Raw genomic sequence first — 16,559 nt, 5'->3', positions numbered from 1 at the left:
TGCACCACCAAATACTTGACTTTTTGTATTATCAAATTTGGGCATATTGGAAACTTTTTTTTTTTTTGCTCCAACATAAATTTAAAATCTTGCCTAACCTTTCCTAGCACTCCTAGGCCTAATACATGCTACCTTAGGCATAATACATGCTATCTTAGGCCCTATACATGCTATCTTAGGCCCTATACATGCTATCTTAGGCCTAATGCAGTACATGTAATTGCTATACTAAACTTAGGAATGTTTGCGTTTGGTTTATAACTTTCTTATTTCCAGACTCGTCTAAAATAATACTATAGAAACGAGGCGAAGGTTGTATCTAAGGTTGTATGTTGTGATAACAGCAACAACAACAACTACAGTGTCAGGTGTTGAGCCTCACTGGTGGTCGCTCAGGTGTTTGTGTTGCGGGTGTATTATATGCTGATTTAATTTTATGTAAACAATTTCGAGCAATAAATAAGCAATATGTTGGATTTGTTTTTATATTGAATGGAAACCAAATATGCCAAAAAAAGATTATTAATTCGTTACTGTTGGAGGCGCGCCTCCCCTCCTCTGTCTCCCACACCTGTCTTTCCCCTCCTCTTCCCCTTCCCTCCCTTCCCCTTCCCTCCCCTCCCCCTCCCACCTGTCCTGAGAGGGGCCCCACAAACCTACCTCACTCTCCTCACCCTATATGAATGAAATTTCATTAATCTTATGGATTATTTATATTTAGTTTCTACTGTCTTCTTTTATATATATATATATATATATATATATATATATATATATATATATATATATATATATATATATATATATATATATATACATACATATACATATACATATATATATATATATATATATATATATATATATATATATATATATATATATATTTATATATATATATACATATAAATATATAAAGTATGTAATTTACAACATTCTGCTGTTCCCTATTATCCGACTTTTTATAAAAGGGAGAACATCCTACCTAAATTTACCTGAGAGCCATCATCTCTAGTGGCGTCACCAGGGACAGGAAGCCGGTAACTTGCTGAAGGACCCACCCATTGTCCCTGCAACACACGCCATATTAACCCATGCGGGAAATCAATCCATCTGATTTCCTTGAATTTAAACATCTTCTTTGTTATATTTTAGTGCATGGTATGCGGGACACGCCTGGAACCCCAGGCGTCACAGGAGGAAGCAGTCTGACTTATCCGCGGCAATATTCTATTTCTAACCTTTCTTTCCGCAGAGTCTTGCCTCGGGGGCTCCCAAAATGCTAGCAGTAATAAGGTAATTGATCAGCGAACTAGTAATTAGTGGGCTGATCGAGTGAGCTTTTCATAAGTGTGGAAGACCCGGTGATTAGCAGAGCGGGTCGATCACTGCTCCGGGCTCACCTTATTATTCTCCTACCTGTGGGTTGGTAGGATCGAGCTTCAGCTCCTGGGCCTTACCTTTCTATTTCTCAATAGTCTACTGTAGGGGGATGCTAATTAGGCATTTTCTGAAACTGTGAGTAACGCAGCAAGGGGTCATGGTGTATATTAAAACTATAATTTATATAAAAATATTCTTAGCAAAGGTGGGCAAGCAAAGACAAATCCTTAAGGGTTTTGTCATCTGTGTCAAACAAAGGTTAAGGAAAGGTCAGGGCCACTAAAAACTGAGACAGGTCAGATAATTGATAATGAGAAAGAAATGAGTAGTGTTTTAAATAAATATTTTGTCTCTGCATATTCAAGTGTGGGTTTACCTTCGCTGTATATAAGGCTCTGAAAGCCTCTTTGTTCAAGTTACTGAAGGATACACACACGTACAGTATGCTATAAACACCTGTTATTATTCTGCTAATATGAGCTTCTGGTATTAGATGTGGGGCTATGTCCACTACCAGTTCTGGTATTAGATGTGAGGCTATGTCCACTACCAGTTCTGGTATTAGATGTGAGGCTATGTCCACTACCAGTTCTGGTATTAGATGTGAGGCTATGTCCACTACCAGTTCTGGTATTAGATGTGAGGCTATGTCCACTACCAGTTCTTTCTCCTTTTCTAGTTAAGAAATCTGTCTTCCCCTCATCCTGTGCTGCTGTACAGGTCTTCGCACTCTTGTTCCACAACTCATAACTTTACATTTGGCTGGGTTAAACTCTTGCAGCCATTTCTCAGATAACGTCTGGACTATATCCAAATCCGTTTTCCATACATTACAGTCTAACCCTGTCCTGACTCTTCTCATTCATTTTGCATCATCTGTAAACATTTGATATGAAGGAGCCACTTTCCTCTGTCAGGTTACTGACATATATTAGAAACAAGATGGCCCCCTAGAACCGACCCTTGTGGTACTCCACACGTAACCTCTCTCCATTCTTGTGTCTCTGCTTTCGCTGTAACCCTTTGCTTCTTTCCTGATATATATATTCTCTGACCCACCATAGGATTGTGCCAGATACAGCAGCCTGGTTCTCTAGTTTGTGAAGGAGTCTCTTGAGCGGGACCATATCAGATGCTTTCTGACAGTTGAGGAATTTGCAGTCAACCCATCCTTCTTTCACTTGTTTCATTTCTCTCATCTTGTGTGTGTGTGTGTATGTGTGTGTACTCACCTTGTTGAGTTTGCGGGGTTGTTTGTTGTGAGTGTGAGTGTTTGTGTGTGTGTGTGTGTGTGTGCGTGTGTGTGTGTGTGTGCGTGTGTGTGTGTGTGTGTGTGCGTGTGCGTGCGTGCGCGAGATGCTTCCATTTCCACCACTCTTCCTCAACAAGCACACAGCAACTTACTAACTTAATAAGCCACTTGTGTTGAGAAGCAAACTTCTCCCAACTCACCCAAAAAAACTTAAAAAGGGCGAAGTGTCATTTTATAGATTAAAATGACACTTGGATTATAGTTTATAGATTAAAAACTTTGTTATATAGATTATAGACTTTATAGATTAAAATGACTAAGTATTAAAGATTATATTATTTGTTCTACTCTCACTGTCAGGACGCAGAGAATACGTCACAATACCACTGCTGAAATACGTCACAATGACGCTGTAGAAACAGGGAACCAACACAACACTTGGAAGGATAAGTGACGTTTCTGCCCATCCTGGACCTTTATCAAGTCCTACACAGATAAGTCACGACTGGGAAAAGGTCATTATCAGGATAGGTCACTACTGGGATACGGTCGTCATCAAGTCCTAATCAGGATAAGTCACGATTGGGATTAGGTCGTCATTTTTAATTCCATATTGGGGGGGGGGGATTGGCAATGTGTTCCTGGAGCTAAGACTTATGACCGAAACACCTGTAGAACAGATATTGCTCATGTGAATGAAGAAATAGATATGACCACTTCCACAATCCAACATGTTCTTCAATATAAAACGTTCCTCCAGAATAACAGAGCATGTTGTTCTTAAAAACGTTCCTCCAGAACTAACAGAGCATGTTCTGCAAAAGATTGTTCCTCGAGAACTGAGTGTTCCAGGAACTCCGCAGTAATCCAGGTCGGCTTCTGGGTTTGAGTTTCCGGTGTTTCAGATTAATTTCTAAAGTCGTTCTAATTCCAAGCTTTCCCCAAGATATTTGTATTTTCCAGAACCAATCTCCAAAATAAATCTTACTACGGAATTCATTTAAGTTTCTTTACTTAATTGTCGTGATTTCACCTAAAAGTAATTCTGAAGTTTTTAGCTTCAAAATTAACTGGAAAGAAAAGTTGGCCATGTTTTCCAGATGCATTGAGGACTCCTGAACCAGACCGTCTAGGTGCTGTGGAGTCTGGAGCCATTACTGGAACCCGCTGGATCTGCGTGGGAGCCCTGGCGCACACGATCACAGCCGCGTGCATGTTGGTATGGTGTGGATGTCACACGCACGCACACACAAACGCACGCACACACAAACACATCACATATGCACGCACGCACAAACACATCACGCTGGGGGTTGATATCACGCCAGACCCGTCCCCTGAAGCTCATATCAAGAGGATAACATCAGCGGCATATGCCAGGTTGGCATAATGCAAAGTTACAGGAATGTGAAGATGTTGTGCACAATACTACACAGCACTGTACCACCCAACACGAGTCACTAGGCATCACACTCTCCAGAAATCCTCAGGCACAATAACGACGCTGAGACCTGCACGCTGAGGTGAGGCTGAGGCATAACCCAACCTGAACACAGTCAAGACGAGGAAAACCAGATGAGACCTGTTCACGACATGGAGAATTATCAGTGATAAACTGGATAGAGCCAGATTGTGTACAGAAGGCTGGAGCTGGTTGAGAGTACACATGGAGGGCCAGGCCAAGAGCACTCACACAGCCAGCTGGTGCTGCACCACTAACCAGCTGGCGCTGCACCACTAACCAGCTGGTGCTGCACCACTAACCAGCTGGCGCTACACAACCTCTGACATTCTTGTCGACTAATTCGATGACAGAAACGTTTGTTCTCATGAAGTTAATATATATATGTGGGCAGTGCCAGCACTGTGGAGGGCAGTGCCAGCACTGAGGCGGGTACAGTAATGATGACGAGTGTGTTGGGTACTACCCGCTGCGGGATGCGGGTAGTGCCCAACTACCCGCCCTGAAGGTCAGAGGTGACGGGCGGCACCTTTGTACACAAAATATCTCCACCAATTAAAATGCACAATACATATTTTATTGTATCAATTTGTGTGTTGAGTTTGACAGTCCTGTGTTACGAGTTGGTGTCTGTTCGAATGTTGCCACCAGGTGGACAGTGTTCGAATGTTGCCACCAGGTGGACAGTGTTCGAATGTTGCCACCAGGTGGACAGTGTTCGAATGTTGCCACCAGGTGGACAGTGTTCGAATGTTGCCACCAGGTGGTCAGTGTTCGAATGTTGCCACCAGGTGGACAGTGTTCGAATGTTGCCACCAGGTGGACAGTGTTCGAATGTTGCCACCAGGTGGTCAGTGTTCGAATGTTGCCACCAGGTGGACAGTGTTCGAATGTTGCCACCAGGTGGTCAGTGTTCGAATGTTGCCACCAGGTGGTCAGTGTTCGAATGTTGCCACCAGGTGGTCAGTGTTCGAATGTTGCCACCAGGTGGACAGTGTTCGAGAGAGAGAGAGAGAGAGAGAGAGAGAGAGAGAGAGAGAGAGAGAGAGAGAGAGAGAGAGAGAGAGAGAGAGAGAGAAGGGCTGACCAAAGAACGGTACAACATGCCAATCGAGATAATATGGAGTCATCAGTGTAAACCCATCAGCTGGTACTGAGAGCTGTGCCATGATGGAATACCAGGATGATTAGTGTGGTGGTGGTGTGGTTGTGGTGGTGGTGTGGTGGTGGTGGTGGTGTGGTGGTGGTGGTGGTGGTGTGGTGGTGGTGGTGGTGGTGGTGGTGGTGGTGGTGGTGGTAGTGTGGTGGTGGTGGTGGTGATGATGGTGGTGGTAGTGGTGGTGGTGGTGGTGGTGATGGTGGTGGTGGTGGTGGTGATGGTGGTGGTGGTGATGGTGGTGGTGGTGGTGGTGATGGTGGTGGTGGTGGTGGTGGTGGTGGTGGTGGTGATGGTGGTGGTGGTGGTGATGATGGTGGTGGTGGTGGTGGTGGTGGTGGTGATGATGGTGGTGGTGGTGGTGGTGGTGGTGATGATGGTGGTGGTGGTGGTGGTGTGGTGGTGGTGGTGGTAGTGTGGTGGTGATGGTGGAGTGTTTGCGTGTGTGTGTACAGAACATTTATAATGTCAGATACTGCTGTCAATAAATATATGGGAGATCTCCAATCATTTCCTACCAATATGACAGCGGTACCCACCAGTGTCACGCCGGCCACCATTGTTCAGCAGACTCAGAGACAACTGACTTTGTTGACTTTGTCACCCATTGATTCCATCGTTTTCCACAAAACATGTATATACTAGTACATGTATAAAGGTATGTACAGGTACATGTATATAAGTATGTATAAGTAGATGTACATGTATATACAAGTACATGTATAAAGGTATGTACAGGTACATGTATATAAGTATGTATAAGTACATGTACATGTATATACAAGTACATACACATGTATGTACAAGTACATACATGTGTATAATCAACGCCAGATGTGTTTGTCATCTGTTATGAGTTGACGAAACCTCAAAATTATCGAACTAAAATTTAAAGCAACTTTTATCATTACAACTTTTGTCTCTGTTTTAATTTAGTGTTGAGACGTAACCGGCTCGTTGGCCCTAATCACCTGCACGAGGACAACCCTAAACGACCGTACTGACTCGTCTTGGTGTACTCGGTGTCGTCACTGAGGCGCACACGCCCGGGGGAGGTGACGGGGCGACGACCCCCCCCCCCCCCGGGGGAGGTGACGGGGCGACGACCCTCCCCCCTACCACGCCCGGGGAAGGTGACGGGGCGACGACCCCCCCCCCCCTACCACGCCCGGGGAAGGTGACGGGGCGACGGGATAGTCACCTTCCGCCAGATAACTGCTGATAACGACACGCTCCTGTCGGGTTTTCACCTGACAACCAATTAGCGACCTCAGGCATCTCGGCACCTTGTTTTTTTTCCAGCATCGTCGCCGGTGTGTTCCGTCGTCGACCCCCCCTCGGGGTGTCAGCCCTCACATGAGGTCCCCCTCGGGGTGTCAGCCCTCACATGAGGTCCCCCTCGGGGTGTCAGCCCTCACATGAGGTCCCCCTCGGGGAGTCAGCCCTCACATGAGGTCCCCCTCGGGGAGTCAGCCCTCACATGAGGTCCCCCTCGGGGAGTCAGCCCTCACATGAGGTCCCCCTCGGGGAGTCAGCCCTCACATGAGGTCCCCCTCGGGGAGGAGCGATGCGGTCTTCACCTCCACTGACACATCCCAACTGTTGCAGTCGGACAACTTTTCAACGACTCCCGCTCAGTGCTTGTCCCACACCTGCCGCTCAGTGCCTGTCCCACACCTGCCGCTCAGTGCCTGTCCCACACCTGCCGCTCAGTGCCTGTCCCACTCCTGCCGCTCAGTGCTTGTCCCACACCTGCCGCTCAGTGCCTGTCCCACACCTGCCGCTCAGTGCCTGTCCCACACCTGCCGCTCAGTGCCTGTCCCACACCTGCCGCTCAGTACCTGTCCCACACCTGCCGCTCAGTACCTGTCCCACACCTCCCACATGGCCCGCGAAAAAGGGAAAGGTAATTTATTCGTTTCCGTTTCCTTCTTATTTATTAAGAGAAGTAAAAATACAATGTGTGCATGTAGCTCTTACAGATGTGTAGGGAGAGCACGAGGTGGTGGTGGTGGTGAGTGACCAGCCCGCACACTCAACCTTCCTGGCGCACTCACACACCCGCACACTGGAGACACTCACCCACCTTACTCACTTCTCAGCGTTAAAGCACTCATGGACTGGAACACCTTAGAAGAATTTGTCCTTGAACCTAACTTAATACCAAGTACTGTTTTGTAAAGTACATACCCGGCGGTGCTCGGGTCTTTAACCAAATATAGAGGAAAAGTACCTCATGGGGTAGTACTGGTTTGAAGTAGTTTGGTTTGAACATGGGGTTTGAAGTGAGGATAGAGGACCGGGGGGGGGGGAGGGAGTATGGTAGAGCAATGTTTGAAGGGTGAGAGAGAGAGAGGAGTGTCAGGGGATAACCCAGCCGCTGACTTAATGCATGATGAACTTGGCAACATAGTCAGTATGAGCAACATTGTCTGTTCTTCGTGTACTTGGCTGCTCCTGTTCATGGCGTCTCTTCGTCCCTGACTGAGTCTTCTCGTGCAGGTGAACGTCTCCTTGCTTCTGTAGTGATGCTTTGGTCTCCTACTGCTTAGTATTTTCTTTCTTCTTCAGTGTCGATTACTCTCGCATTTATTTCTAAGTGTTCCACTTATTTCCACATTTATTTCTGAGAGGAAGTCAGTCACAACCTCTCTCTCTCTCTCTCTCTCTCTCTCTCTCTCTCTCTCTCTCTCTCTCTCTCTCTCTCTCTCTCTCTCTCTCTCTCTCTCTCTCTCTCTCTCGCTCTCTCTCTCTCTCTCTCTCTCTCTCTCTCTCTCTCTCTCTCTCTCTCTCTCTCTCTCTCTCTCTCTCTCTCTCTCTCTCTCTCTCTCTCTCTCTCTCTACCTACGGGTACACTGGTGGATCTCCTGGAATCGAACAGTGATCTTGCAGACGATGCGAGCACCATAAGTGCAAGGAACGCTTACACAGAGGCTCAACAGTTAACGCCCCAACGGCCTAAATTAACGATGGGAGAACTCTCTGAGGAAGGCTTGCTTCCTTCTGAGACATTTCCATTTATGGATACCGATATGACACCGACGCGGGAACTGAGTCATTGTGTTAATCTAACAGCGCTCGGGAGGCAGGGCCGGGAGCTGAGCTCGTCCCAGCGAGTGTACGGACGTGTGTATATTGAGGCGGGTATACACGGGAACACTCACAAACATACACAATTATGAGAAGGATCAGACAGGTCATGATAGACATAAACTACAGGACGACCTGGACAAACTGGAGGAATGGTCTAGAAAATAGCTAATAAAGTTTAACTCAGGAAAGTGTGAAGTAATGAAATTATGCGAAGGGAGCAGGATGCTGAACACAAGGTACCATCTGGGAGGTGAAATCCTGCAAAAGTAAAATAGAGAGAAAGATCTGGTGGTTGATATCACACTGAACCTGTCCCCAGAGGCCCACATCAAAAGGATATCATCAGCGACATAAGCTATATTCGCCAACATAAGAACTGCCTTGAGAAACTTGTGTAAGGAATCGTTTAGGACCCTGTATACCACTTATGTCAGACCAATCCTGGAATATGCAGCGCCAGCCTGGAGTCCATACTTAGTTAAATACAAGACAAATTTAGAGAAGATTCAGAGATATGCCACCAGACTCGTCCCGGAACTGAGAGGTATGAGCTACGAGGATAGGCTACGGGAGCTAAATCTTACGTCCCTGGAAGACAGAAGAGTAAGGGGAGTCATGATAACCACCTACACAATTCTCAGAGGAATTGACAGGGTGGACAAAGACAAACTCTTCAGCACAGTTGGAACACGAACAAAGGGACACAGGTGGACACGTAGTTACCAAATGAGCCAGAGACATTAGAAATAATTTTTTCAGTGTCAGAGTAGTTAACAGGTGGAAAGCATTACGCAGTGATGTGGTGGAGGCTGACTCCATACACAGTTTTAAACGTAGATTTCATAGAGCCCAGTAGGCTCCAGAATATATACACCAGTTGATTAACAGTTGAGAGGTGGAACCAAAGAGCCGAAGCTCAACTTTGGAACCAGAGGAAGCACAACTCGGCGAGTAGAGTGAGGCGCGCCACCTCAACACAGGAGACAGTCGTATCATGAAGGGCGCCACGGTAACCATCTATGTCGTTAAATCTCTTGCTAATGTTGCAAGAGCAGCTGGCAAGGAAGGGGGTTGGGGGCAGGGCAGGGACCTGCATGCATGGAAGGGGAGGGATGGTGGGATGAGACACGAGGCGGAACAGAGCACACGCAGGTAATGGCTCCTACAGGAATGGTTAACTCAAGACAATCGCTGCTTCAGAGGCCTCGTGGGGGAAGCGTGCTGTAATTGGTGGAGGGATTTATCGTCGTGACGTCCGAACCAGTCATGTGTGTGGCGAGGGGTGACGAGGGGTGTTGAGGGCAGACAATGGCCAGGGCTGCAACACGGCCCTTGAAAAGGGAAGATGTCGTAAGTAGTGAGTGGGAGTGAGACAGATTTTCCTTTTTCTATTACTTTTTTGGTATCTTTGGGGGGATTGCTATTTATAATGTTTGGGTTAAGATTTCCCTTAGAAAGCGATTCCATATTATATGGGATTGATTCCCAAATCTGTTACGTTCGTATTCCTTAAGAACAACTTGTTGACATGCTGGGGACTGGAGTAATGTGGATTGGTGTTAAATCTGTTGTATTCCTTAAGCAATTGAATCAGATTTTCCTACAATAAACCTTCACTGCATTTGATGAATAAAGAAGTAGGAAATGGAACCATTCAGCCAGTCCACTCCCTGGTCATGGGCAGACAGTGGTTGATCATGTCACAGTTTCCGTCTAGGCATGTCTTCAACACCTCACTAAAACTTTGAGTGCGCGTGAACTCATCTATAGTTCTGCTTGCGGGGCTTGAGCTCTGGCTCTTGAGTATATATGCGTGTGCGTGTGCGTGTATGTGTATGTGTGCATTTGTATAAATACGTGCCTTATATAAGGAAAAGTGGAAGTGTATATTCTACATCTGTAAGAGAGAGAGAATGTCAGTCTGTTTGTTCGAGGTTGGGGACCAGACACTTGCACACTAAACTTTTCAGGCTCACTTGTAATAGTATGTGGAGTGTCGCAGGGTGGTTGGGGGTCGACTCCCCCTTGCTCCTCTTTAACAGGGACCAGCAACCATTCCCAGAGACTCGTATGGAGTATGAATTGAGGGTTTGGCAGAGGCAGAGAGAGAGAGAGAGAGAGAGAGAGAGAGAGAGAGAGAGAGAGAGAGAGAGAGAGAGAGAGAGAGAGAGAGAGAGAGAGGGAACAGGAAGGAGGGAGACAGACAGAGAGAATGGGAGGAGAGACGTCAACCCGGGCACCGCCGGGGAGCCTAGTCACAGTTATGTAGTAACACATAATCACATAAATTGCGATTTGTTGCACATTGCAGAATGCTAATAACGTGCAGCTTTTCAACAAAAATCTCTTGTTCTTTGTTAGTATAGAGAGAGAGAGAGTCTGTGAAAGTTCGCTCATTTAAAGGGCTTTAACCTTTCTTAATTTCACATCTTGACTTAAACATGAAATAAACATCATGTTAGAAAGTGAAAGTGACAGAGTGAGTCCAGCGTCTCATCGTCACTTCATGTTAAAGTGTTGATGTTCACTTTGTGTCTGTAGTCAGAGCTGTTAGGGAGCCGGTCGGCCGAGCGGACAGCACGTGGGACTTGTGATCCTGTGGTCCTGGGTTCGATCCCAGGCGCCGGCGAGAAACAATGGGCAGAGTTTCTTTCACCCTATGCCCTTGTTACCTAGCAGTAAAATAGGTACCTGGGTGTTAGTCAGCTGTCACGGGCTGCTTCCTGGGGGTGGAGGCCTGGTCGAGGACCGGGCCGCGGGGACACTAAAGCCCCAAAATCATCTCAAGATAACCTCAAGATAACCTGTACTAAAACGTCGTGAGAAGAAAGTCATTGATGTTATGCCCTACTTGTGAAGATGTTTGGCCAAGTGAAGTACACATTGATCACACATTTATATATATAAATTATATAAACAACAGCTCATTGTACCGTCTTGAAACTAAATAAATGGATGAGTAACAATAAACATCTCGCTCTGAAACTCACAGATCAAGCTTGATGTACTTCATCAAAAGTGGAATTTGACCTAATGGCTTGGTTCCCCCTCTGTCAGGACCAGTCTGTAGCCTCTCCCACTTATCGAGGTCCCCCTAGCTAGTGGGCGGAGCTGGCCTCGTGGTCCCCCACCCAGTTTCTGACCAGACCAAAACGGGTTTAACCTGACCGAGTGAATGATGCGCTGCGCCGCACCGTTGACACAAGTTACAGGCGCACTACGGGGGCCAGACTGCGCGACTTTGTCATATTCTAATATACATTTGTCGTGGTGTTGATGAGGTTAAATATATCGTCATGTCGATCCAGCTTCTCCAAGGACCATCTCCTGTCATTGACTGTGAGTGTTGACATGATGCTTCTTGCCGGTGTGAAGCCTCGGTCACTTGTTGTCGGTGTGAAGCCTCGGTCACTTCTTGTCGGTGTGAAGCCTCGGTCACTTCTTGTCGGTGTGAAGCCTCGGTCACTTGTTGTCGGTGTGAAGCCTCGGTTACTTGTTGTCGGTGTGAAGCCTCGGTCACTTGCTGCCGGTGTGAAGCCTCGGTCACTTGTTGTCGGTGTGAAGCCTCGGTCACTTGCCGGTGTGAAGCCTCGGTCACTTCTTGTCGGTGTGAAGCCTCGGTCACTTGTTGTCGGTGTGAAGCCTCGGTCACTTGCCGGTGTGAAGCCTCGGTCACTTGCTGCCGGTGTGAAGCCTCGGTCACTTGTTGTCGGTGTGAAGCCACGGTCACTTGTTGTCGGTGTGAAGCCTCGGTCACTTGTTGTCGGTGTGAAGCCTCGGTCACTTGTTGTCGGTGTGAAGCCTCGGTCACTTGCCGGTGTGAAGCCTCGGTCACTTGTTGTCGGTGTGAAGCCTCGGTCACTTGTTGCCGCTGTGAAGCCCCGGTCACTTGTTGTCGGTGTGAAGCCTCGGTCACTTGTTGTCGGTGTGAAGCCTCGGTCACTTGTTGTCGGTGTGAAGCCTCGGTCACTTGTTGTCGGTGTGAAGCCACGGTCACTTGTTGTCGGTGTGAAGCCTCGGTCACTTGTTGTCGGTGTGAAGCCTCGGTCACTTGTTGTCGGTGTGAAGCCTCGGTCACTTGTCGGTGTGAAGCCTCGACCACTTGCCGATGTGAAGCCTCGGTCACTTGTCGGTGTGAAGCCTCGACCACTTGCCGATGTGAAGCCTCGACCACTTGTCGGTGTGAAGCCTCGGTCACTGCAGCTTCAGCTTCCAGCCAGACTAAAGCCATAATATACGCTATAATATATGACTTTATTCAATATTCTGATATCTTTAAAGATTGTTACTCCAACGTTACCAGTCGCCAGATCGTTGACCGCCAATGCTATCAACTTGCGTCACGCAAACGGCTTATATAATCTGCGTCACGCAAACGGCTTATATAATCTGCGTCACGCAAACGGATTATAAAATCTTCGTCGCACAGCCTTGTGCTTGATGTGTGTCACACAGTCATGTGCGTCACACAGTCTTGTGCCTCATGTGCGTCACACAGGCTTGTGTTTCATATGCGTCACACAGTATTGTGCCTCATGTGCGTCACACAGGCTTGTGTTTCATGTGCGTCACACAGTATTGTGCCTCATGTGCGTCACACAGGCTTGTGTTTCATGTGCGTCACACAGTCTTGTGCCTCATGTGCGTCACACAGGCTTGTGTTTCATGTGCGTCACACAGTATTGTGCCTCATGTGCGTCACACAGGCTTGTGTTTCATGTGCGTCACACAGTATTGTGCTTCATGTGCGTCACACAGGCTTGTGTTTCATGTGCGTCACACAGTATTGTGCTTCATGTGCGCCACACAGTATTGTGCTTCATGTGCGCCACACAGTATTGTGCTTCATGTGCGCCACACAGTATTGTGCTTCATGAGCGCCACACAGTATTGTGCTTCATGTGCGCCACACAGTATTGTGCTTCATGTGCGCCACACAGTATTGTGCTTCATGTGCGTCACACAGTATTGTGCTTCATGTGCGCCACACAGTATTGTGCTTCATGTGCGCCACACAGTATTGTGCTTCATGTGCGCCACACAGTATTGTGCTTCATGTGCGCCACACAGTATTGTGCTTCATGTGCGTCACACAGGCTTGTGCGCCACACAGTATTGTGCTTCATGTGCGTCACACAGGCTTGTGCGCCACACAGTATTGTGCTTCATGTGCGTCACACAGGCTTGTGCGCCACACAGTATTGTGCTTCATGTGCGTCACACAGGCTTGTGCGCCACACAGTATTGTGCTTCATGTGCGTCACACAGGCTTGTGCGCCACACAGTATTGTGCTTCATGTGCGTCACACAGGCTTGTGCGTCACACAGGCTTGTGCTTCATCTAACCACATTACGCAGATGCCCTTAATAGATTAATATTGATACCTCACGGGAAAGAGAGAGTGGCTACCCAGGTAGACGTGGGAGAGCTGTCTCCGTGCTAACAAGGAACACGGAACACACGGGTCACTATGCATATGCCGCTGGTGTTATCCTCTTGATATGGGCTGCAGGGGACAGGTCTGGCGTGATATCAACCCCCAAGTCTTTTTCTCTCTCTGACTCTTGAAGAATTTAATCTCCCAGATGATATCTTGTATCTTACCTCCTGCTCCCTACACCTATCTTCATTACATTACATTTGCTTGGATTAAACTCTAACAACCATTTGTTCGACTATTCCTTCAGCTAGTCTAGGTCTTCTTGAAGCCTCAAGCTGTCCTCCTGTCTTAATCCTTCTCATAATCTTGGCATCGTCAGCAAATATTGAGAGAAATGAGTCTATACCCTTCGGGAGATCATTTACATACATCAGAAACAAGACCGAGGACCGAGTACAGAGCCCTGTGGGACTCCACTGGTGACTTCACGGCAATCCGAGGTCTCACCCCTCACCATAACTCTCTGCTTCCTATTGCTTAGGTACTCCCTTATCCACTGGAGCACCTTACCAGCTACACCTGCCTGTCTCTCCAGCTTATGTACCAGCCTCTTATGCGGTACTGTGTCAATGGCTTTCCGACAATCCAAGAAAATGCAGTCCACCCAGCCCTCTCTTTCTTGCTTAATATTTGTCACACACTTTGTCAGTGTACTCACCTAATTGTACTCACCTAATTGTGCTTGCGGGGGTTGAGCTCTGGCTCTTTGGTCTCGCCTCTCAACTGTCAATCAACAGGTGTACAGGTTCCTGAGCCTATTGGGCTCTATCATATCTACACTTGAAACTGTGCATGGAGTCAGCCACATCACTACCTAATGCATTCCATTTGTCAACCACTCTGACACTAAAAAAGTTATTTCTAATATCTCTGTGGCTCATTTGGGCACTCAGTTTCCACCTGTGTCCCCTAGTGCGTGTACCCCTTGTGTTAAATAACCTGTCTTTATCTACCCTGTCGATTCCCTTGAGAATCTTGAATGTGGTGATCATGTCCCCCCCTAACTCTTCTGTCTTCCAAGGTAGTGAGGTTTAATTCCCGTAGTCTCTCCTCGTAGCTCATACCTCTCAGCTCGGGTACTAGTCTGGTGGCAAACCTTTGAACCTTTTCCAATTTAGTCGTATGCTTGACTAGATATGGACTCCATGCTGGAGCCGCATACTCCAGGATTGGTCTGACATATGTAGAATATAATGTTCTGAAAGATTCCTTACACAAGTTTCTAAAGGCCGTTCTTATGTTAGCCAACCTGGCATATGCCGCTGATGTTATCCTCTTGATATGGGCTTCAGGGGATAGGTCTGGCGTGATATCAACCCCCAGGTCTTTCTCTCTCTCTGACTCCTGAAGTATTTCGTCTGCCAAATAATACCTTGTATCTGTTCTCCTGCTTCCTACCCCTATCTTCATTACATTACATTTGCTTGGGTTTAAACTCTAACAACCATTTGTTCGACCATTTCTGCAGCTTGTCCAGGTCTTCTTGAAGCCTCAAGCTGTTCTCTTCTGTCTTAATCCTTCTCATAATTTTGGCGTCGTCAGCAAACATTGAGAAGAATGAGTCTATACCCTCCGGGAGATCATTTACGTATATCAGAAACAGGATAGGTCCGAGTACAGAGCCCTGTGGGACTCCACTGGTGACTCTCATGCACATACACTCCAGGTATGTGTGTGTGTGTATATTCACCTAGTTGTATTCACCTAGTTGTGTTTGCGCGGGTTGAGCTTTGCTCTTTCGGCCCGCCTCTCAACTGTCAATGAACTGTTTACTAACTACTTTTTTCCCCACACCACACACACACACACACACCAGGAAGCAGCCCGTGACAGCTGACTAACTCCCAGGTACCTATTTACTGCTAGGTAACAGGGGCATTAAGGGTGAAGGTAACTTTGCCCATTTGTTTGTGTGTGTGTGTGTGTGTGTGTGTGTGTGTGTGTGAATGTGAGAATATGAGTATGTGTGCGTGCGTGTGTGTGCCTGCGTGCGTGTGTGCGCTCCAACAGTTACTGGTGCACGCGTGTGCGTGCCAATATTCGTTGCAACAATTGCCGCGGGTCACGCACTCACCAACGTTCAGGTAATATAAACACAAAACAAACGACTAACACAAATTGTCCTTAAAAGCGTGAGAAAGTAACGGGGCGAGGCGAAGCGTGTGGGCACCCGCTCTAATGGCGCCATTACATGTACTTCTTCACTATGCTTGGTACGTAACACCCAATGGTGCTGGTGGGTACCACAGGTATGGTGCTGGTGGGTACCACAGGTATGATGCTGGTGGGTACCACAGGTATGGTGCTGGTGGGTACCACAGGTATGGTGCTAGTGGGTACCACAGGTATGGTGCTGGTGGGTACCACAGGTATGGTGCTAGTGGGTACCACAGGTATGATGCTGGTGGGTACCACAGGTATGGTGCTAGTGGGTCCCACAGGTATGGGGTAGTCCTGGTTTTCTCCGAGACTATGGGTCCCTACAATTGCACCAGAGGTGGTGTCCTCACAATTTATATATATACACAAATATATATTTACCTGGTACCTAGTATATATGACCTGGTACTAAGAATTGTGTTGTGTCGAACCTTTCAACATTCTCAACAGACTGAGGTGAAGTATATACAAGTCATAGCTTGATCAACCAAAAAATACGAGCTAGAATGATGATGTTCTCATATACAGGGATACACACCCCCCTCATATACAGGGATACACACCCCCTCATATACAGGGATACACACCCCCTCATATACAGGGATACACACC

The 16,559-nt window shown here is 47.2% G+C and overlaps 2 protein-coding genes across 4 annotated transcripts in view; both read right to left on the bottom strand.

The window, feature by feature from the left end:
• The window catches only part of LOC138369207 (uncharacterized), a 42,675-nt gene that overhangs the window by 1,993 nt on the left and 24,123 nt on the right, over positions 1-16,559 (bottom strand). Inside the window, exons 3-5 of the mRNA XM_069332148.1 lie at positions 11,712-12,567; positions 3,669-3,821; positions 996-1,070 (exon numbers count right to left, since the gene is read on the bottom strand). Coding sequence (XP_069188249.1) covers positions 996-1,070; positions 3,669-3,821; positions 11,712-12,567 — 1,084 coding nt within the window. The remainder of the gene's footprint in view (positions 1-995; positions 1,071-3,668; positions 3,822-11,711; positions 12,568-16,559) is intronic.
• The window catches only part of Mip (Myoinhibiting peptide precursor), a 139,295-nt gene that overhangs the window by 119,973 nt on the left and 2,763 nt on the right, over positions 1-16,559 (bottom strand). The window lies entirely within an intron of this gene.

The sequence above is a fragment of the Procambarus clarkii genome, chromosome 27 (genome assembly GCF_040958095.1).
Source record: "Procambarus clarkii isolate CNS0578487 chromosome 27, FALCON_Pclarkii_2.0, whole genome shotgun sequence".
NCBI lineage: Eukaryota > Metazoa > Arthropoda > Malacostraca > Decapoda > Cambaridae > Procambarus > Procambarus clarkii.
Note: the sequence above shows the minus strand (reverse complement) of the source record. Positions and strands in the feature narration are given on the sequence as shown.